This window comes from Octodon degus, unplaced genomic scaffold, assembly GCF_000260255.1.
Source record: "Octodon degus isolate 3935 unplaced genomic scaffold, OctDeg1.0 scaffold00059, whole genome shotgun sequence".
In the NCBI taxonomy this organism is placed as follows: Eukaryota; Metazoa; Chordata; class Mammalia; order Rodentia; family Octodontidae; genus Octodon; species Octodon degus.
In genome coordinates this window covers 11,302,781-11,326,900 of record NW_004524635.1, presented here as the reverse complement: position 1 = coordinate 11,326,900, position 24,120 = coordinate 11,302,781, and the positions used below count along the sequence as shown (strand labels likewise).

At 40.9% G+C, this 24,120-nt stretch overlaps 1 protein-coding gene across 2 annotated transcripts in view; it reads right to left on the bottom strand.

Moving 5' to 3' along the window:
• The window catches only part of Tgfbr2 (transforming growth factor beta receptor 2), a 90,038-nt gene that overhangs the window by 9,340 nt on the left and 56,578 nt on the right, over positions 1 to 24,120 (bottom strand). For both annotated transcript variants that reach the window (XM_023718521.1, XM_004634214.2), the window contains exons 4-5: positions 14,706 to 15,505; positions 12,898 to 13,039 (exon numbers count right to left, since the gene is read on the bottom strand). In XM_023718521.1, coding sequence (XP_023574289.1) covers positions 12,898 to 13,039; positions 14,706 to 15,505 — 942 coding nt within the window. The remainder of the gene's footprint in view (positions 1 to 12,897; positions 13,040 to 14,705; positions 15,506 to 24,120) is intronic.

Sequence of the window (24,120 nt, the reverse complement as noted above, 5' to 3'; positions counted from 1 at the left end):
AAAAAAAAAAAGAAATGATAACTATAATGAAAGAAGTACTAAATGCTTCTAAAGAAGACACTGATAAAAAATAGAACAGAATACAAAAATGATGAAGTCCCTGAATGAGCAATAGAGGAAAGAAATAGAATGCATGAAGCAGATTCAAAGTGATATGCAGGAAATTAAAATCTCAATCACAAACTGGCAAAGCCATTTGAATGAAAGTGAAAATAGACTTTCAGATCTTGAAGACACCATTGCAGCTAGTGAAAAGGTAAGAAAAGATCTCTTAAAGAGAACTAGGATGCAGGAAAAAATAATTCAACATCTGCAAGATGATGCAAAGATGAACAATGTAAGTCTAATGAGCATCAGTGAGATAGAAGGAGTCAATAGAAATGATATAAAAAGAATATGGGCAGAAATAATAGCAGAAACCTTCCCAAACATTGGGAAACAATCTGACATTCAGGTAACCAAAGCATATAGAACTCCAAGTAACATCAACCAATTAAATCCACACCCAGACATATAATAATCAAGATCTCAGAAATTTAGTATAGGAACTGTATACTAGAGAAAAGAAACATCACATTTAAAGGAAAACCCATCAGAATAATGGCAGATTTCTCTCCACAAACCATCAAATCAAGAAAAGCATAGAGCAAAGCACTTCAAATCTTGCAAGAAAACAAATTCCAATCCAGACTGATATATCCTGAAAAATTCTATTTCAAGTTTAATGGGGAAGTGAAATACTTCCATGACAAAGAACAACTAAAGAATTTCATGACAACAAAGCCAGCCCTACACAGACTGCTAAAAGACATTCTAGAGGGATCAAAATGACCACAACTCCATGAATGAGAACAGAAATAACCCACCAAATAGAGCAAACCATTAAACACAGGAGAAAAAGAAGTATACAACAGCAGTCTTTCAATTATTTTTTTTGTTTCAATTATTATTTTATATACAGCAGCAAGATATTTCTATCAGCATACTCTACAAATGGACTTCTCCTGCACCCTATGGGTCATGATTCTATCTGGGTCTACAGGGTGGATATCAAGGAACTAGCAGTAGCTCAGTCCCACAATTGACACCTGGCCACCAGTAAGTGTCATGAACAGTATGCACGTACACCACATACTAGAACTTCGTGCAGTATGCTATCAAACTGTTAGAAGTGCTGGTCATATATTTGCTATTCCAGTATTTTTGTTATGTTTTATTCTTAGAAAGTTTTTACTACCATAAAAACTTTTTCTTAGTTGGTATTTTTGTCTATATAAACCTAATCAAATACTGTGTGAGTCCTCTGAATTGATCACAGATTCATACATATGATACACTACATTTTGGCCTCTTAGTAGGAACCACAATTTAATTTTAACGCTTGAATTCTATTTTGAAATATTTAATTTAATTTTGAATTAATTAACATTTAATTAATTTTCTGAATATTGTTTAATTTTAATTTTTGTCTTATGACTTATGCTATTTCTTGAACTTATAGTCTACTTTAAGACATGGTATGATATTTTCTCCTAGTATTAGAAACTTTAAAATGTGTATTGACTTTATATTAGCTTTTCTTTGTCTTTTACACATATGCACACATACACTCATGGAAAAAATATGTATATAACTTGACATAAGATTGATACTGTGTCAATCTTGCATAGCTACCATTTTAAAAGCTCTTTATTCTTTATCCAGGACCATACAGCAACTTTTTTGCCTTCTGGATTGTCTTTCTTATTTTCAATATGCTATGTCTGGAGGTATTAGAATATTTCAAGCTGTACAACTGGAAAATATTTTACTTTTAGTTTTCAAAGTTATGTTTGCTAAGCATACAATTCAATGAGGACAGATCTTTTTTTTATCAGTCCTTTGAATAAATAAGTCTAGTTTCTTACTCACTTGCTTTTTTTTTTGGTAATGGAATAAGATACTATTTAATTTTGTTCTTCCATAGCTAATATGTTTTTATGTATATGCTTTAATGATTTTTTTCTTTCCAATTAGTTGTGGACAATTTCATTTTTGTGTATCTTGGTATGATTTTATTCATATTTCTTGTGCAAAAGGTTCACATGTTTTGGAAATGTGGTGCTATAATTTTGACTAAATTTAGAAATTTTAAATCTTCAAATATTTATTGCCTACCCCATTTTACTTTGAGAATTCTAATTATATGAATATAAGTTTTGGCACAGAGCAAACTATTACATGACTGATATGTAAACTCTTCTTCATGTTTATTTTAGACAATTTTTATTGTTACATTCATTTAAGTTTGTTAATAATTATTTACAATGTACAATCTATTAATCTCATGTTATGTATTCATTTCAGAAATATTTTTCTAAAGTTCACTCTGTCTACATCTTATACCTTTCACATTTCAAGATTTGTCTATAATTTTTAATTTGCTATATAATTATTATTGATTTTCAATAATGTTAATTATGAGTTTAAAAAAAAACAAAGAGGAAGTACATGAAATCTGGTGAGCAGTGAAACAATCAAATTTAATCAAGCAAATTGGTATAATAATAGGGCATAGATCAACAGAAAAGACAGAACACACTCTAATACTAAACCATGACGCAGCTAAGAGGGGCAGTGGGCCAAATTCCACATTTTCCCCAAAGTAAGCAGAAACTTTGTCTTTTGGCTTTAAAATAGTGTCTAGTGAACAATACTCTCAATAATTAGCCTTTTCAGATTAAGAATTGAAGAAGCTTTCATTGCATTAGTGACGTTTTGAAAAGGGACAGGGAGTTTGGTTATTTTGTTTTTTCTTCCTCTTTGCCAGAACCTGACTTGCTGTTTACTTTCTTCAGCCTCAAGAGCTCCTAAGGTGCTTCCTGTCTTGCAGTTTTAAGTGCAGAAAGCTTTGGGATGAAGCCTCTGGCCCCATCACATTGAGACAATCACATACCTTCATTTTGTGTCTGGTTTTGCCTTTAATGTCATCAAGTCACTCTATCCACACTGCTCTTAAGTGAGATCTTTTAGTCTGACTTATGTCTCCTTTATTCCTTTCATTTACTTTTTTTTCTGACAGACTGTACATTCTGAAAGCCCAAAAACAGAGGATGGATGAGTTTTATGTCTGTAAATTTCTTTCTCAGTGTTGTGAGCTTTGCAGTCAACAAACATGAATTGAGTTGAATTTCAGTAAATGCTGGAGAATGAGTTAAGTATGGTGGCATATGCGTTCCTGTAACCCCAGCACTCTGAAAGGATGAGGCAGGAGGATCACAACTTTCATTCCAGCACAAGCAACTTAACAAGACAAGGTGTGAAGAAGAAAAGAAAGGGGGGAAGGGGGAAGAAGAAGAGGAGAGTAGAAGGGAAGGGAAGGGAAGGGAAGGGAAGGGAAAGAAAAGAAGGCTGGCTGGGGCTATAGCCCTGAGCTAGAGCCTGAGTTCAATTTTTTAAAAAGGAAATGAAAGAGCTGGTTCTGGGTAAGGCTTTATTGTCATCCCTTCTATACAATGCATGGATTTCAATGAATAACCAACCTCCTTGTTCTCCTCCAGATTTATTGCATAATTCCATCTAATAAAATCACACTCTTATTGCCATGCCTTGACATATGTGTACTATAACAGGATTGGATTGGATAGGATGTGCATATGACAGAAACTTCTCCTTAGACATTGTATCAGTCCATTAGTCTACATTTCCAACTCCTGGCTGCTGTAGCAGTTGTGGTTGGTGCCTGCCTAGATCCCCTTGGTGAACCTACAGCACTGCTGCCAGCTGCGGCATGTGTTGAGCCACACAGCTCATGCCTTCACCCTTATCTGGAAGCTAGCCCTAAGCTGATGGGAACTGTCTAGCCTGGAGATTCCTGATCATAACTGTGTTACCCTGGGGGCAGCCTGTAGACAAAGACAAACAATGTGGGAGTCAACAAGCCAACAATCTTGCCTCTGGCTGGAACTCATATACACAGAGCAAAGAGTCTATCACTCTGCACAGTTCCTAAGCCCACCAGAAGTTATAAGATTCCTTAGCATTCCCCAGAGATGTAAGGCTTACTTTCCCTCTTTGACTTGTAGGAAATTTCACAAGGGAGGTCAAAGGGAGACTGGAAGGGACTACCCAAGAGACTATCTGGGCTACGCCCAAAGGATCTGCCTCTTTAGAAATTTACCATAGTAAAGTCTAAGGTGATCAACCTCTGACTTGACCCAAACTAGTATCTTCCCATCTCTTGGTAATAAAGTAGTCTTTCAGGTTAGGAGTAAAGATGGAGTTGTGGAATGCATGCATGTTTTAAGTTAAATTTTCAGCTCTTGAGAAATATTTATATCATATATATTTCCCAGACAGCTATGACATATGTTTTCCTTTTTATCATGGGTGTTTGCAATTCTCTCTTTGCTCTCTTTTCTCCCTCTGAATACCCTACTCCCAGCCCTATTATTTTTCTCCTATTGCACCTTTACATGGAGGACTTCCTGCTTAGCCATGTATGCAGCAGCCTCTCACACATCCTTACTGCTGCTCTCTGGTGGGGCCATCACTGGCCAGTTTCTACTTCTGGGCTATCACGTCAGCAATGCCACTCCTCCTCCTGGGGGTTTTCCTGAGGACTTGCAAATGGCGACCACAGACTAAGCTGGAGGCCACTCTCCACAGGAAGGCACTGCTTCAGGGCTTCTCGGTTCTAAACCTTCCCTAGAACGTGACAGATATTTGCTGCACTCTGAGGAAAGTGAGAGCAGCAAGCCCTGCTCCCTAAGGAGGGGTGCCAGTGGGCCTTCCGGAGGCCAAACCTCGTGCACTGAAGCCCCGCACAGTCCCGGAGAACTGAGCAGTGGCAGCAGCTGCAAAAAGGCAGTGGCTGCGACTTCAGCCACTGACCTGTCTGCCTGCACTTTCAGAGGCCGTGCAGCTCAGTACACCTAGGCAAAACCACTGGGTCCAAACTCATCATTTATATCTAGCTACAAATTTTTCATGTCTGTGCTTAAAACATTTCTATTCTAGAAAATGCATGTGATTGAAACCATAAAATTACTTAATCAAAGTCTATAAAGAAAAGTAAATCCACCCCCAGCCCCTGCCCCTGCCCTTACCCCCTAGTTTCTTCATATAAGTGGCTTCGGTTCAATGGTGGAACTAAAAGTGATTTAAATTTTTCCTTTATTGTTCATAAATGAATGCTTTCCATCTGTGTTTTAGAAACAATCAGAGGGTTGCACTCAGTTCACTTGGGAGAAGGCTTTGGTAATTTGGAACAAATGAATTATAAAAGTCACTCGTGCCTGGGTGTGCCAACATCTATCACACTGCAGTTACAGCCGCCCAAAGCCCATCCTGTTTCTGTCCCTATCATATTGCAATTCTGAGGCAAACAGCACCGACCATGGGCCACACTGGGAGCAGCATTGCTTTAAATGTTTCACAAGAAAACGGGGGTCACGTTAGGACAGAAGAAAAATACTGTAAGTTATTAAACGTGTTAAGCATGGGGGTGATGTACACCTATAATCCTATCACTCTGGGAGGCTAAAGCAGACGGACTGAAAATTCTAAGCTAACTGGGGGAACTCAGCAACCTGGTGAGAGCTGTCTCAAAATAAAAGAACAATAAGGAAAGGTCTGGGGATTTAGCTCAGCAAGAAGGCCCTGGGTTCCGCTTCCACTGTCACAGACACACAGACACAAAAGTGCCAACAACATGCTCCATGAGGAAGGTGTTATTAGGCATTTCTGGCATGGCTCCTTCATGAACTCCATATGAAGACTTGAAAAAGAGATGGCAAAACTTTGGAAGTGTAGGTAGCAACCATTAATTGGACATTTGAAAAAGCTAGCAGAGAGGATTGTGAATGTTCCCAGCACACATAAATGATATATTTGAGGTGACAGATAATCTTATTTAATCAGTTCACTAGAGGTTTCAGACAAGCCCTGAAACAGTATACTGCCCTAAAAATCTGTGCAATTATTATTATGCCATTTAAAATTTTTAAATTAGACTTTAAAAGGGACTTTGTACCTCACTTGCAGCATCCAAAGTGACAAAAGTCACATGCACCCTCTGTTGCTACTAAGCATGATGTCACAGGACAGCTCTGCTACCCTTGGCCTAACTCTGTCATGCTGCACCAGGTAGGTAGCCAGGTCAGGTAGGTGGGGATGCGGGGCAGTCACCACTCACACCTTGACCCGGAGCAGCCCTGAGCACAGAGGCAGAGCCTCAGGAGAAAGCCCGAGTCCCTCGGGCTGGGCAGTGCGATGCTGTGTGCACGTCCTGTGGTGTCAAAAGAGCTTATTACACCCCGCCGCTTACTGTGAGAGGCCCTGGCAGCTTCTCTCACTTTCGTGACTCATTTCCTTTTCTCCCTACTGGCGTTTCCTGTGATTCCTCCCCAAGTAAACTACTTACTGGGCCCTCAATCCTAGCCAGACTTCTACACAACAGAATTTTAAAATCCAAACTAAGTCCCTATCCTTCCTTGGCCCCTTGGATGGCTTCCTCAGACAGGATCACTGAGGCCAACACCTTACAGTCTCTTGGAGTGTCTCAGGCAATACATTTTCCAAGAGACCTTTGTTTCACCACTTGAAGAGGCTCTTCTCTTGCTTCCATCTCCCATAATTCCCTGCTGTTCTCTGCAGTCTTCACAGTGGAGGCCATGAATGCCAGGACCTTGCAGCAGCTTTTCCTTTCTCTCAGGAAATTCCTCAGCTTCTCTTAAAATAAATCGAGCTTGCCTTGCTCCTCCCAGTTCTGTACATTGGAGGGGAGGTCTCTGGACAACAGTGGAGTCAACTCCTGTGAGCTTTGGCATTTGATACACAACTATCGTTTTGACTTCAGCTCCAACACAGTGGAGTTTTCTCCAAAGCAGTGGGCCTGAGTTTTAGCGTTTCCTTTCCAAATGGCACTCCCTTAAAGTCCAAGAAAATGAAATGTAATCCTGGTCTCTTCTCAGTCACCTTTAAGGCTCTCCTTTCCTTCTCCTCTGTTCCCCTACTCTTTTCTTTTCTGGGCTCATTTGTCCTTTTTATTCTTCTCACAAGCCGGCAACCCCATTATTCCTGCTTTAATGCTTCTATTCAATAGTTTAAGTGGCCTGGGATTTGGACCTTAGTTTGTCTGTGGACAGTTTTGCTTGTGGGCCAGCTCTGGTTGGGATAACCCGAATGTTGTGCCTGCTGCATTCACCAGAGGCCCTGGCCAGCCTCCTTCATCCACCGCCCACACTTGGAATAAACGCTGGCCGGCAGCCAAGCAAACTGAACCTGAGGCCCGGAGATTCTTTTTGTAAAAGAAAGCCAGGCTCTGGTCTGCCCTCCGGGAGCAGCAGGCTCGGCCCTTCTTCTTACAACATAATACACCCTTCACCTCTTCTGTCTTTCTTCTTCCCTCTCCAACAACTCCAAAGACTTGTTTTCCTGGCTTATCTTTCACATGATCAAAGTGTCTGAAATAACTTCTTCTGTCACTACCTGTCCCCTGAATCACTTTGGTTGCTTTCCACATTTATCACCCTGCCCATCTCACCTCTGGAGGCATTACTGGCCTCTCTGGAGCACTCCTACTCACCACACTCCCTACTCCTTGAAGGAAGAGAAGAGTTTTAAACTGCTGTGTCTATCTTTAGCAATTTTTGTTTTTCCTCCCCCCTTTTCTTTTCCTTTTTGACACAGGCTCTTGCTATGTAGTTCAGGCTGGCCTTGAACTCACTACGGTGATGCTCCTGCCTCAGGTTGCTGAGTGCCGGAATTACAGACATGCGCCACCACTCCTGGTTCCACAGCAGTTTCAACAGTGCCTGAGATACAAGTATTGAGTAAATGCTTCTTGGATGAATGAATGCATACATTTGGTGAAATAAGGATAATGGAATTATCTCAGATTTTAAACCACTGATGTTACTACACATACAGAGATAAATATCTCTGGTGGGGTTTTTTTAGCAGGAGTTTACCCAGAAGAGACAAGAAGGATGATCAAGGCAAACTATCAGAAAAGAGGCCTTCACGTTTCAAATGTGTGCCTATCTCACCCACTACTTCTAGAAAGGCTTTTCCTCAGTGGCCAGGACTCATGGAGCAGCTCTGACTACAATAATGGTCCCGGCAGCTTCTGTGTATCCAACACATTCTCCTTCAGTTACCTCAGGGAGTGAAGGCCTGTGGGGCTGGGGGCCAAAGGAATGCTAAGCTTGCTTTGATGCTCACCTCCTCCTGAAGCCTCAGTTTTCCTGTCTGTAAAGGGAGCTACTGACAAAAAAGACTTCAAAGCATCTGGGAAGATCAAACGAACTGACACATGAGGCAAGTGCTTGGGTAATGGTAGCTCTCACTCTGTTGTAGCCTTCTCCATTGGACCAAACCTACTTCCACCAGGAAGCCTTTCACTTTGACTATGTTCTTCACTTATTACAACCAATCTTTTGAGCTTCCTGGTGAATTTTATGCTACACAGAGCCATAGCCAGTGGTTACTATCTATTGTCTCTCTCCCTGTGAGAGGCTACTCTCTCTCTCTCTCTACAAGAGGCAGGATTCTCCAGTGCAAGGCTGAGTCTTGCTTGTACTTTCTTGGACTGCCCAGTTCAGAGAACAGGCTGGCTGAGAAAGTACTCGAAAGAACACCTCTGGGCTCCTTCTTCCTTTCAGAGGTGACTCACCCCTCACAATCTGGCCCTAGCATCCCATTCCTCTTAGCTGACCTGGACATTTGGTCCTATTTGTACTACCTTCCCTTTCCATAGCTACTGCTGCAATGGAAAAACACCAGTCTGTTGAGAAGTTTTCTTTTGTGTGGCAGTCCCAGAAAACAGACTGAGCCAGAGCCAACAGGGTGCTAGGAGGTATTCATGATGAGGAATACGGAATGGAACATCTCCCTCGGTGGAGATGAACCCAGGGAGGCAGGTAGGCAAGACCTGGTCTTCAACATTCATGTGATGAGATGGACTCAACCACAAGAATACAGTACATTCACATAAAGGCAGGAGAGGTGGTTTCATATTCTTCTGCGTCATCATCATTCTTGTTGCTTAGTGTCCTACTTCATTAGGTTACATGGACAGAATGTTGGGCGAGCTCTGTTGCAAAGGAAAATACTGATGTATGGTTCACTGCACAAAGGAAGCATATTCTTTCTTTCTTTCTTTCTTTCTTTCTTTCTTTCTTTCTTTCTTTCTCTCTTTCTTTCTTTGAAATGAGAGGGTCAGTGAGGCATGGTGGGGCACACCTATAATGTTAGTACTCAGGAGGCTAAGCAAGAGGATTGCTGGGTTGGAGACCAGCCTGCACATCACAGTGAGTTTAAGGCTAGCTTATATTACACAGCAAAATCCTTTCTCCAAAAAAATAGAACAAAATGAACAACAACTACAAAAAGAAAAAAATAAGAGAGCCAATGGGGGGGATATAGACATACAAGTTTCAGGAATGAAACTGAAGTGAGAAAGAATTGCTTATATCTCTCCCTCTTATGTTACAAATCAAGAGATTTATTGTCTATTTTCTTAGTAAAGTGAGAAGCACATATTCATGTGTAAGTTTTTAAAGGCAAAGGGAATAATCGAATTCTGTTTCTAGTAGTCTATAGGTTTTATGAGGTCAAAATCTGTCTTTCAGGCTGGGGAGATAGCTTGGCTGTCTAAGTGCCTCCCTGGCAAGTGCAAGGACGTGGGTTAGATCCCTTGTACCGTATGCTACGTGTGCCTACATGCTGTGCCAGCCCTGAAAACTCTGGGCGTGCCCTGCTGATTCGAAAACTGGGTGTGGTGGCATACCCCTATAATCCCAGCACTGGGGAAGCTGAGACAGGAGGATCACTATGAGTTTGAGCTGCATAGTAAGATCATATCCAAGTAAATAAATAAATATTTTTTAAAAAGCTTTCCTTCCTTTTGGATGGAAGCTTGAGGAAGGATAAGGCAAGACACGTATCCTTGGAAGGGACAATCACAAGCTTCCCAAGGGAACATTTGTATGCAATAGAAAAGCCTCTAAAATTAAGACTGAGTTAAAATTCTGCCTGTAAGATTTTTAAGATGCATCAAAAAAAAAGAAAAGAAAAGAAAAAAAACAGGAAGAGAAAAAGAAAGAAGCAAACAAGCAAGCTCTAATGCTTTCAGAAGGAGACACCAACAGAAGAGAAACAGTTAAGAACTATACGTGAATTCACACACTTCATCCTTTGTGTCAGGACGAAAGTGAAGATGCATAAATAGCTCTGGTTTCTGTAGCTCGAACAGAGATGGGAGAAACAGAATTTCAGGCTTCAGATCAAAGCAAACAAGAGCAGGGATTGCCTCTTTCCTGTTCCCCAAAAGCCAGCTGTTCTTATCCTAAAGGTTATAAAAGGTTTTATTCAGACTCGCTGAACAAACCAGATCCTGTTCCTTCCTTAGGAACACTTGTTTATACCGCATCCTTTTTCCAGTACTTATGGAGTGGGCTCTTCTTTATTACCCTAAATTCTTCCACACTCAGCAAATATCAACAGGAAAAGGCTTTTGTCACTGATAACAATGAATGCAGGAGCTGAGACAGGGCCTTCATAAGCAGGCGGCACTGACAGAGGGAAAGAGGGAGACACCATCTCCAGCTCATGCTTATAGAATAACAGGTTTGAAAGCACAGAAGATACTGAAATCTAGGTAAATTTATTCTGACAGTGACAACAGATTCATCCGACACAACTCATATCATTCTGGAGATTCATTTTGGAGCTGTCAAAGCTTTCAAGCAGAAAATTATTTTCAGTGGCTGCAACTTGGTTAAACAAATTTCACTGCATGAGGAAAAAACAAAGTTACTTCTGGAAGTCTTAGTGGAAGAATTTCAGGCAGGAAACCAGAAATAACATTGGTAGCCAGATAGGTAGTGTCATTTCCAAGCTGGTGACCAAAAAAATAGATGATAGGTCAGCAGGTTGTAGGGACAGAAGAGATGACGTGGAACAACCATGGAAGACAACCTAAATATGCTTGGAAAGAGATGAAGAAGCAAACAAAGCCAGCCATGGTGCCAATTGCTGGGGAGTATGGCCCAGTAGTCCAAGCTGTGGGAATCTGAGAAACAGAATAGTGACAATACTGGACACAAACATGATAAAATAAACATCATGGATTCTAGGATGATATAAATACTTAATTAAGGAGAATTACAAGTGATGATGAAAAACAAGAGACAGCTTTCACTTAGAACACCTATCAATGAATAAAAGAATAAGAAAAATAAAAAATCCCCATTAGGCAAACATGACAAATTGTCACAGGCAAGAATTGTTGATGGATCTTCAAACTAGTGGGTATGGAAAGAAAGTTAAATTGCCTTTGCTAGGTATTTAATATCTTTAGAGCTAGGTCAAAGTATTGTCCTTTAAGATATATATTAACTATAAATTTTAAAAAGTGACCTTTGCAAGGGAGAAAGCTGCTTGACACAATTATAACCAAGTAGTTAGATTTACTGCCTAACACCAGTGACCTTATCCCCTCCCCACATGACACAACGAGAAGGGGACAGCATTGCCGATGTTACCCTAAATATGTCATCTCAGTCACATCATGAGAAATGTCAGAGAAATCCAGAGAGAAACAGCTTACAAAGAGATTGATGTAAACTCTTGACAAGAGTCAAAGTTGTGAACAAGATAAGGTGGGGTACAGGAGACACAGGAGACAATGGGGGCCTGTGTGTGGTATCAGCGCCTATCCTGTTCCAGAAAAGGACACGACTGAGAACTGGCATTTGAATAAGGTTTATAATGGAGAGTCCTGTCCTAGAGCTGATTTCCTAGCATCAATAGCTAGAGACTTAGGTGTGGGATAGATGTGAACCCTCGAGGAAGCCGGGTTGAAAGCAGCTGAGGGTGCTCAGTGCTATATATACAACTAATCTGTAATGTTATTAAAAAACAAAAAGTTAAAAGATAGAATGAAGCTTAGCATGATTTCATCTGGCAGCCAGCCAGGACCAGGCTGAGATATGCACAGTTCTCAGGTGAGCCCCAAGGTCATGACAGGAAAGACTGAGGGAAGAATCAGAGAGGGAGACAGCAAGGTGAGCCTCTGCATTCTCACTTCTTGCTTCTCCAGGGAACCACATTCCCTATAGCAAGTCACCCTACCCTGCACACCCTATGTGTCACCCAACCTCCCTTACACTCTCTTGATGAAGAGCAGTGATGGCCTTGCTGGCAGGAAGGACTTAGCAGACAGCCTGCACCAAAGAGATGGCAAGGGGATCTGCAGAGGCCACGGTAGCATGCGGAGGGAAAGTGCTCCCAAGAGCGAAGTGTGGGTAAACTTGGGGAACAAAGAGCCAGCCCTCAAGTCACCTGAAATTTACAGAGGTCAAGCGAGAAAAATGTGGGTCTTCAATAACCTTAATTCCTCTATAACATCTCTTCTCTAGATTGTTCAACACAAAACTAATATTTCAAATCATTCTAGTCATTTTACCCAATAAATAGTTAGAGCTTCAAAAATCTTACATTCAAATCCTTTTTCCAGACCTTGTAATTGGAAAAACTCTTAAAATACAAAACTAAACTAAATCCAGATGCTTATTTGAATGTTACCAGTTTGATAAATAGAAATGATTCTTATAGTATTAGGAGCTTATTTCTTATTATAAAAGTATTTGTAGAGAGATGCAGCAGTTATGTAAAGACATATGAAAGGAGATCCAAAGCTTTATGTTGCACACACGGTTTTCAGCTTAGAAAAACATGACTGTATAGCATGATTCTAAATAGTTGTGGAATGGCAGTGTAGTAAGGCCATTCACTGTCACTGTAGAGGCAACTGCCTTGTGGTTCACTCAGAACTCTGCCTTAAGCCAGTAATACACTGAATCATTGTGAGAGCAGGCCAGCCGCTGCACGGCTCTCAGAGCCCACACGTACCTCCCACTGCGTTGCAGCGAGACGTCATTTCCCAGAGCACCAGGGCCATGGAGTAGACATCAGTCTGCTTGAAGGACTCGACATTCTCCAAGTTCATTCTGGACTCCAGGACTTCTGGGGCCATGTATCTGGCAGTTCCCACCTGAAGCAAAAACAGACATGGAGGGCCATCATTGAATTCCACGTGTATCTTTGTTTCCACAACACAGAGGATGCTTGCCCCTCACAACAGCAGCTGATTTTTTTTTAAAAGATCAAGATGTTCTTTGACATAATGAGTATTGCACAGGAAGATTCAACATCGATGAGTATTTTTAAAAATAGATGCTCTCCATCTGAAAAGACTTTAAGGACTATAAACAGAGCATGCCAAAGTAAGAAAGTGCCAAATCCCTGAGCTGCCTATCAGTCTCGTAGACGGCATCACATGTAATAACATCCTTCCAGAGAACTTGAGAGACAACATCTGTGATATTTTGGATGTTTACTTTTGCTTTTGCAAATTAAACATTTTTTTAATTCTTGAAACTCTAAGGCTTACAGTGAAAATAATCACTTCAGATTTCATCGTGGAAGGATTGTTCTAGTCTTTGTTTACCCCATGGCACATTCCAGGGTGTCAAGGGTGTAATATAATTTCATAAATCTCCACAAAATGGAAGTCATGTGAAAGTACTTCCATGATTAAAAAAAAAAAAACAAACCTAAGCTGAATCACATTATAATTTTCGTGGATATGCCGCAGAGTTGGATTTTGACTTTTAAGCCTGTGCTACTCTCCATTACTGACAGTATGCAAACAGGGGGCCCCTAGGAAAAAAGAAGAAATATTTTTTAGGGGAAACATTTCAAATTTTAAATGCTTGGTATTACAGTTTGTACAGTCTGATGAAACAGCAGTAATTGTCCTACCTTCCCAAGGACCTACAGAAGGTCAAGCACGTTACTGTTCCTGTGACCATCTCTTCCTGGCATGTGGCAGAAAAATGTTTTCTTTTTAACAAGTCTCTGCATGACTCATTACCCTGGCACATCTCTGTGTGTGTGTGTGTGTGTGTGTGTGTGTGTGTGTGTGTGTGTGTTTCAACATGTTTATCTCATTGGGGGGGTGGGTACTTAGTACCCGTGCTGCCAGGGGCACAGCTGGCTGACTGTCACTGAGCGTCCCCAAAGCACATGCTGCTATCTAGCCAGAGAAAATAATGGTGGTTAAGATGAACTCCACAGAGTAAAAACATGGGGCTCATCGTTTAGAGAGGGTGCTCTGGTAACTTCTAATATGGTTCCAACATCACCTTTGCCTATTTCCACTTTAACCTGTGAGAATGTTTTCAAATGGAAGTGCTCCTTTGCTCAATAAAGTTGAAAGGACTGAACACTATTATGAGAGGGAAACATAGAGATAAAATGCTAACAGCACTTAATTTTGCTTGTTTGTTTTTAGTGGAACCAAGGATTGATCTCAGGCCCTTGCACCTGCCAGGCAAGCACTTATGCTACTAAGCCATCTCCCCGGCCCTGCTAACAGCATTTGCAGCAAACAAAAATCATTTTCAAATGGAAATGAGGATTGACTCTAGGAAGAAAAGGTTTAACCTAAGTTAGGAAGGCTCAGAAGACAGGAGTAGAAATGCAGCCCACTAGCAAAGAGAGTGATCGTGCCCTGTGTTGTCTTCTCAGCTTGGCTAGATTTTCTAGCCAAGTATCCAGAGCCTGGAATTACTTGAGATGAGTAGCATGAGTTATGAATCAAGAAGCAGGCATTGTCAGCAACAGGGCAGGAGGATCTCACACCAGTTCTCACCTACCTGCCCACTATTAGCCAGGTCATCAACAGACAGAGTGGGGTCCAGACGCAGGGAAAGTCCAAAGTCACACAGGCAGCAGGTCAGGTCATTCTTCACAAGGATGTTGGAGCTCTTGAGATCTCTGTGCACAATGGGCATCTTGGGTCTCCCACACGGTGTGTGGTCACTGTGGAGGTGGGCAATGCCCCGGGCAAGGGAGCTGCCAAGCTTGCGTAGGTCCTCCCAGCTGATGACATGCCGGGTGAGGTACTCCTGAAGGTTGCCTTTGGCATGGAAGGCAGTGATTAGCCAATACTGCTTGCCCAACTCTGTCTTCCGCTCCTCAGCTGTGAGGAACTGCAGGATATTCTCATGCTTCAGGTTGATGTCTGAGAAGATGTCTTTCTCTGTTTTCCAAGAGGCATACTCCTCATAGGGGAATATCTTCACTGCCACAGTCTCAAATTGCTCTGAAGTGTTCTGCTTCAACTTGGCCTTATAGACCTCAGCAAAACGACCTTTGCCCACCAGTGTGTCCAGCTCAATGGGCAGGAGCTCCGTGTTGTGGTTGATGTTGTTGGCACACGTGGAACTGATGTCAGAGCGGTCATCTTCCAGAATGATGGCACAGTGCTCGCTGAACTCCATGAGCTTTCGCGGCTTGGCGCTTTCCCAGGACGGGCTCAGCTTCTGCTGCCGGTGAACACGGTAGCAGTAGAAGATAACGATGACGGCGATGGCGATTCCTAGAGGAGGCAGAAGACTGATGCCTGTCACTTGGAATATGACTAGCCACAGGTCGGGACTGCTGGCAGCATATTCTGATGTGGGGGGAAAAACAGGAAAAGAGCCGGGTCAGTACATACATGCCATCAAGAAGTGAATCCGTGTATCAAGCACCCATCCATGTTAACATCTGTTTTGTGGATGCTGTATTATGAATATTTTCCAGTCCAGGGCTGCTAGAGTATAACTGCTCATTCTTTCCTGACTCTGGCTATCCAATGTCTCTTACCCTTCACCAATTACAGCTTAAATGTCACTCCCAAAGGGAAGTCTAGGTAAAGATGATGAGATAGCATTTTGATATTTTTATATATTCTCAGCATAGCTGTGACTCCACACTGGATTTATATGTCTCGTTCCTACCCTCCCCAGCCCCAGCAGAAATGGTACCAACTCTGGATGGGGCTTCTTCACTGAGGTAAACGGCATTCAGCACACAGCAGTCCTCAATATTGTGGAATGGAGATAAAATATTTACATGTTAACTAAGGCTGAGGCACTGCAAATAGCATTGGCAAGAGAGACAAAAGGACACCATTTCCATCTTCAAAACCCCTGCATAGGTGAGGTATTCTAAAAATATAAATACTGTTACTGTTCTGCCATAGTCTTTGCTTTTTTCCCAGTTCCAAATTCGTTCTACTCTGATCACCATCCAGGCTGCTCTGATTCATCAAATCTGGGCTGTCAGAGGAATTTATGGAAGTGTTTCTTTGGAAGTCTGTTACCTATGTCCCCCCATCCTCCTCTTTTCACTGTGGAAGCAATTTGCCATCACACAGCACAGAAATAATTCATAGAAACAATGGAAACACTACTTCAAAGGTAAGAGAAGCTAAAGGTAGAAATGTAACCAGTGTTCTGATTTGCAGTACTGAAGCAGGAAGAAGAAATGTCTTATCTATAAAACTTTAGTACATTTTCCAGCCCTAGATGGCTCTGATATGTTTTTTTTTGTTTGTTTGTTTTTTTGGGGGGAAGAAACATGGATAGAAACATGCAGTGAGCAGGAGACAATGGAAGGACACGACTGGTGCTTCCACGGGCCACAAATGCAAGAATGCTACTGCTTGATGTATCGTTCATCTGCCCTTGGAATTATTCATTAATGAGCCGACCTCATGCTCAGATGTCAGATTTATCCATTAAATATATAACTGTTGAGCATCTATTATGGGATGATACTGCCTTCAAAGAGTATCTAGTAGAGAAATTAAGGGATATCTACGAGTGCTGATCAACACACAGCATGCAGAAGTCGGAGCTAAATGTGAGGTTCAATCTATATGTTGGTGGAATACGAGAAAGATTAGATAAGCATTCAACGTACAGTGGCAATGACTGCCTGTGAGTTGGTCTCTGATGGACTGGAGAGGTCAACAGCAGAAACAGTCAGGAGTAAGAACATATTCTCTGCCTGGGGAGCTCTCCCAGAATTACTCTGCACAGTGAAATAAGATGGATAGAGCTTGACAGGTGACTACGGAACTTCATGCCCTAGAAGTGACTGTAAATCCTCACCCACTCTAGGTGTCTGAGGAAAAATGTGAAGAGAACACCGCCCAACAGTCCAGGTGTGGTGGAGACACCTATAATCTTTCAAAGGGAACTGATGAACTAAATCGTGTTTGTTATCATCACTTAACACAATACAGTCAGAAATGGAGCTAATACATGCCAATGTTGAATGTGCAGGTGTAATATAATATGATTCCATATGGGTTCTTGAGGTAACTGTAAATGGACACACCAACTTCATTGACTATAAACTCTAAGATCTTAAATATACCTGACTTAACTAAAACTAGAGTGGTAATCCTAAAAGTTCAGAACTTCTGCAATAAGGAGGGAGAGAAGATTCATTTTAGGAAAAGACAATAATTTACTTAAAAATTAGAAGAAAGCATACAATTTGGTGGTTGAAACTTGAAAATAGAAATTCTTACACTAGGCGGCTTAGAGACAAAGGACAGAAAGGACTAGGGGTAGACTTGCAGTGGGCCAAAGTGATTGTAGAAAGGAACCAAATACGAAAGAAAACAACAGCAGACTGTCCCTGTGGTCCTACAAAGTCTCAGTCTAGAGGGCAAAATTAAAGAGACAGATGAAATAATACTCAACCTCAGCAGTGAATGACAATACTAGGTCCCTGAAATGAAATGCCATCTCGATTATCCAAGGCATCCTGTGGATGGATTTCCTTAGAATACACACTTCTTTCAATTTTCTATGTCTGTAACTACATAAAATATTTTATATCATAAGTGAGTTTCATTACCTGACAGAGTGATTGGTTTTTATGGAATAAAGTAAGCTGTACAGGAGCAAGGGCCGGGGCTGCTCTGATCTTCAGGACATGGCCCTCACCCAGTGCAGGGCTCTGCACAGTATTCAAAGAATGTTGCATAAGTTAGATGAATGGCTGCTTGTGTGGGATGGTAGCCCTTGTATTTTGTGTGTTCTAAGTCAAGGTTTGGCAAGCCATAGCCCTAGGGCCTATGAAGAGCTGTTGAACATCCCTGTTACAAAGACCCCTTTCACTTCATTTTTAAAAGGGATATCACACACACACACACACACACACACACACACACACACACGTGCACAGAATGCAGAAACACACAAAAGTTCCTGCAACCAAAGCCTTATCTGATCTGTAAATCCCAGAACATACACGGTTGTACCTTTCACAGAAAATGTTTGCTTACTCGTAACTTGTGACTATTATTATTGGCAGAATCTGGAGAGACTTTGCTTTGGTCTATTGTAAAAATTCTCTATACACGTAAGGAAATGTAACTAGAAAAATATAAATACTAACTACATCATTACTAGTTGTGTCTCCATTATAATACCCAAGTGAGCTGTTTAAATAATAATCATTGATAATTTTTTTAATGATTTCTAGCCATATATAAAAAAGTCTTTGCTAATTTCTATTCCTTTCAGGCTAAGGAAAATACAAGATCAGAAAGCCCCTTAAGTTTATTTGTGGTACTGACCACAGAAAATTCTAGAAATCCCCAGTTCAGTGTTAGAAACCAAAGTTTTACTTTCTTTGCAAATTTCCTGTGATTTCTTTTTGAAAATCTACATGTAAAAGTTTGTTGGGGAGGAATTATTGAACAACATCTGTCAATCTTGAAACTTGAAAGAGGGGGTAAAATCCCCTAACAATAGCAAAGAGTCTGGAAGGAAGCCTCGGGGTGTGGCTCTTTCTAAGCAGCAGACAGACACCCACACCCTCTCATCTATGAACCCCTGGGCTGCTAGCAGAGAAGCTAACTGTAGGTGTAAGCAGAGGCTGGCACGGCCTTCATTTAGGGACCAGCAGGAAATCCTTCTTTTCAACCCACAACTACAAAAACACTCATAGCCTGGATACTTCCTATGCACCTGGCTGTGAGCTAAGTGTTTTTATACAGCATTTATACTTCATGGGCAGAAGTACTATGTGAGGTAGAAGCTAATATTATTATACATTCCATTTTACAGATAGGGAAGCTGAAGGTCAAACAGCTTAAGTGAGGTCCCAAGATCATCAGCACAGGTCGTGGTGAAGCTGATATCTGCAATAAGCTCTGACTGGACAGAATGCTGGGTGTCACACCATCATCTATAAACGTCACAGTGGTTGAGAGTCAATCAAGAGGAGCTTTATTTAAACTTCCGGTTTGAGCAAGTGGTTTTCTTTCTAGGAGGCTGAACTAAGTCTTTCATAGCCATCAGCAGTGACCCTGGGAGTCTTTAGATAAAGAGCACAAGGGGCCTCTGCTGAGTGTACAGACTGTTCTCCTTGGCTCTCGGTGCATGTCTTCTCCCTGCCTGGGAAGGAAAGATCTTCCATGAGAGAACCCAAACATCTTTTCTCCCCATTCAGGGCTCACCCCAGGCCTTAGCACACAGGGGGCTCAAGACAACATTGTTGAATTACTGGAAGCTTCCACGAACAGTCTCTTGTTATGGAACATCAGGTTAGGTACAAGTTTGAATGGATATTCTCTAAAGTTCATAAAACATTGAGGCTATAAGCTAAAAAAAAAAAAAAAACATGGAAGTTCTTAGCCTGAGCTCCTCAAGTAGAATTTAATGGTTTGGTGAAATTGAGTAAAAATCACACCTCTCATTTCCTCCAACTTTTAACTAAAACTTTGAGTAACATTTCCTACGATCAGCTGTACCAATGACTCTGCACTTCGTTGAAATCATAAATATTTTCACTCCACATTATATTTATTACAGATGTGCTGGGAGATTACTTATACTTGTCCCTCAGACATTTCACCTTTTCAGATGTGCTCTAAACTTTCTCAAAGCATTACTATACAAACAAATTATATCACAGATTTTCTATTTTATTATTATTTTTTCTTTTTGAGACAGATTCTCACTGTGTTCAGGCTTGCCTTGAGCTCACTTTGTAGCCCAGGCTGGTCTCAAACTCCCAATAATCCTCCTGCCTCAGCCTCCCGAGTACTGGGATTATAGGCATGCACCACTACACTTGGCTTCACTGATTCATTTTTAAATATATTTGATCACAGCATTTCAATATAATTTTCCCCAAATACTGAGTGTTACATTGTATTCATCTGAAAATGCATTGTGAGAAGAAGTCTATGGGCAACATCTGATTTCAAGAAGAAGTCCATGGTACACACATTAAACAAACAAAGCTCTCTGGGCAAAGTGAAAGCCCTGGATCCTTGGCTTCTCTGCCAGGCTTACCCAGAGCAAAGACCTGGAGGCTCAACAGGTTTTCTAAGAAAGACTGGCCCCTGGCTTGCTGTGGGGCTGGGCTCCATATAAGCAGTAGTAAATTCTGCCTCCCTGGAACTCTCTTAACAATAATATTGATAACTATGTTATGTATGTATATGAACTCCCCATGAAATAATAAAAATTAAAATTAAAAAGTAATAAAGACAAATAACACATACTATACTTTACTGGGCCAGGCACTGAGTGGCTATCACCTAGTTTTATTTTGCCAACAACCCTACGAGTCTTCATTACTACCCAACAGGTACTATTATTGCCCCCATTTGACAGAGAAAGATCTTGAGCTGTAGCTACAACATTCTTGTCACCTTAGTAAATAAAGATGCTCGCTAAGTAAAAGCTTCCCTTAATAGAAGCTAAATAAATTAAAAAGACTTCAAGCGACTCATTTAAAGTTATTAGGGAATTTTAGCAGTTATGACTAGAAAGCAATATCAGACTGGACATAGCAAGGACTTCCAAGAGTCTGGCAGCAAACTCTTTTCAGTGTGTGTGTGTGTGTGTGTGTGTGTGTGTGTGTGTGTGTGTGTTGCACATACTGAAGTTAGAAGACAGCTTGTTTGCTTTTGTTATACTCCAGAGGAGAGTATGCCATGGGAGTTCCCCATGAAATTTTCTGTCAGTTTGTATTTTTTTTTTAATGCCACACTAACATTTATCTTTTGGATACCAAAAACAAAAGAAAAGAGGAATTTAACATTTTGTCTTTCAAAAGATATTTATTTATGAGACTGACATTTACGAATGGCTCCTTATTCACAACTAAATCTGGCCTATGTGGCACACTGTGATTGGAAATTTTCAGAGTGATGAAACAGTCCTGTGGGTTCCCTTTGAGAAGACAACTTGGTGGAGTAGAAAGAACGCAGCTTTGGCAGCTGTTCAGATTTGGGGAAAATGCGGTTATGTTGCCCACTAGGTGCTGGCCATGAGTAAATCACCCTTTTAATGTCTTTCCCTTAAAATGAGACTAATACTTGGAGGTCAGAGAGACGATTACATAAATGAAGTCCCTGACAGACAGCAGATGCTTAGAAACAAACAAACAAGAAACATAGAGTTTTCTCCACTCTTTTTTGTCAGGAGTATTAAAAATAAAAATCTAGGAGCAAGACATGATCTCTGTGAATTAATCTATTTTCTTTTTTAAACCTTTTGTCACTTTAAAATGAAACACAAACACTAAAAAGTGCACGAAAGAAGTATCTTACTTAAGGCAAATACCCTGTTAACCAGTGGTCAGATTAAAAAAAAAAAAAGCACTACTTTTTGCTGGGCACCATGGTGCACAGGTGTAATCCCAGCACTCAGGTGGCTGAGGTAGGAGGATTGTTGCAAGTTTGAGACCAGCCTGGGCTACAAAGCGAGCTCAATGCAAGCCTGAACTGTACAGCAAAACTCCGTCTCAAACAAACAAAAAAGTCCTACTTTGCCAGCATTTGAGAAGTCTCTTCTCATAGCCCAAATCAGTCGCAGACTGCTCCTTCTTTTCCGTGCTCCCAAAGCAACTATTGTTCAAGACTTTCATAGCTAGAATTTTCTTGTGTTTTTAAAATGGTTTTATCCTTTGAGTGAGTACCTCGTTTTTGGTGTTTTTAGATGTGCTCTTGTTGGTTATGGCACTGAGAACTGACACCAGGGACCGAGTTACATCCATAGCCCTTTTTATTTTATTTTGAGACAGGGTCTCACTGAGTGGCCCACACTGACCTTTAATTTATGACTCTCCTACCTCAGCCCCCCCAAGCAGCTGAGATTACAGGTATGTACCACCACTGGCTTCTATAGTTTCTCAGTAGTAACACCACTGAATATGCAGGCTGAATTTGATTTTTTCACGGAATTACCAATCTTCCTTCAATAAAAATGTAAAATCTCTATAAAAATGTTTAATCACAACATAATCAAATCTAAATCCATAAAGATAAATCCATAGAGTGCCTCTCTAAAAATAAATGGCCTAGCTTGTTCAAAGTCAATGTCAAAAAACAAACTGATGTGGTAAAATAATTAAATTTAATGTATGACCCTTGATTGAATTCTGAATTTAATTAACAATAGAGGTACAGCTTTGGGCAGATGTGAATACTGACTTAATGTATATATTTATATGCATATGCAGGCATGAGTCCAAGTATCAACAGAATTAGAGTCAGAAACCCTAGCCACAGACCTTGCCACCATCCTCTATGTCTTCAGGCTGGTCGGCCTGGTGGAGAATTTTGGAAACGTTGTTATCCAGGGTATAGTTTCCAGACCAGCAGCATCAGCATGGCCTGAGACTTTATGGGACACACAGACTTTTAGCCCCATCCTAAACGACCTGAATCAGAACCTGCATCTAAAAGTTCCCTGGATGTCTCACTCACACATTAAAGTTTCAGAAGTATTGTTTTAGCAAAAACTAAGTAAGTTCCTTGGTCCTCTGCCATACAGATGCCTCCCTGTTGCAAAGAAATTGCTTAGTGGAACTGTTTGCAAAGTGCCAGTATAATTGTATTCAGTACTAACCAATTAAAAAACAGTAAGTGCAAATTTTCTAGTCAATTAACCGGTGAAAGATTGAGGAATGTTGAAATACAGTGACCCTCTACCACTATCCTCTTTTAGGAAATAGTCTAAACAATGGGATTAAAATTTAAAAAAAATAACCTATTTTTTCCATTAAGTCAAATGAGACCTTTCTGGACTTAGTAGTTCTTGAGCTTTTCTTCAAAGCAAATGACAAGAAAATGAATTGAGGCTCTCATCTCCTCTGCCGATGAGAACACTTTAAGACAACCAACGTCTGGCTCCCAGACAACTGATGTTACTCTGGTGTGATTCTAGAATAACTTCAGCTCACCTCTACACTGCTGGGTCTTCCATCCATGAACAGATCCCAAGGCAGTTGTTGGTAAGTGCTCCTCTCTCATTGATTCTGAACTTTGACTGTTGAGCCTTCATGTCAGGCTTTCCATCTTCCTGCTACGTATACGAGGACCCTAGCTTGGTGTTGGGTGAGTGAGGTACCCCTTCCTCTGTACTCTCCACCCTTCACATTCATTTTATAGATGTCTATCTCTGGCACTTCTTTTGGTATGACTTTAGGAGGAAAAGCGACATTAAGAGAGCCACTAGGCTTTGCCAATTTGGAGTGGTGTGTCTGTCCTCCAACAGACAGAGCCTGTGTGCAATATATACACTCCTTACAAGAGGGCTTTTCTGTTTTCTTCTTTGGTTCATCTTAAACTGGGGATTTGTTAGGAATCCAGACCTGCTCCTATTCTTTAACTTTTCTGCCTGCCTCTCTAAGAGGTTCCTTGCATGTCAGGCATACATTTCCTAAGTTAACTTAGTACCTTTTCTAATGAGGATGCTATTTCTGCCCAATTAATTTTACACACTGTGTGTACCTCTCAGGTCACCATACCACACCCTCACTTCTCTTCTGGCTTTCTATGAAAGCACAGTTGTCTATAGCTCCTCCCCCCTAGGCTCCTTCACTTGTTAAATCCTTTCTCACGTGGCCTCCCCAGCCCGTGTTTTGTCCTTGCAGCAAACCTATCTACCCAAGCTCTCAGTCACAGTCTGGGGGTAAATGTGTTTGCCCTTAAGGTATAATTTAGTCAGTTTCAGAACTGCAGATGCCACTTGTCAATGAAGTCCTTGGTCTTGTTCTGAAGTTACTGCTTATAAATTGTTGACAATAAAGTAATCTCTTCTTTTTTAAAGAATACTGTTACTTCTCAGGAGCAGGATAACATATTTTTTTTTTCATTTTTTCTTCTCCTTCAATCATATAAGACTAAATTTTGGTTTCTTGCTGTGGTAACTGCTGTTCTGTAATTGTTACCATTGTTTTTCAAGTTTTATGATAAAAATACTA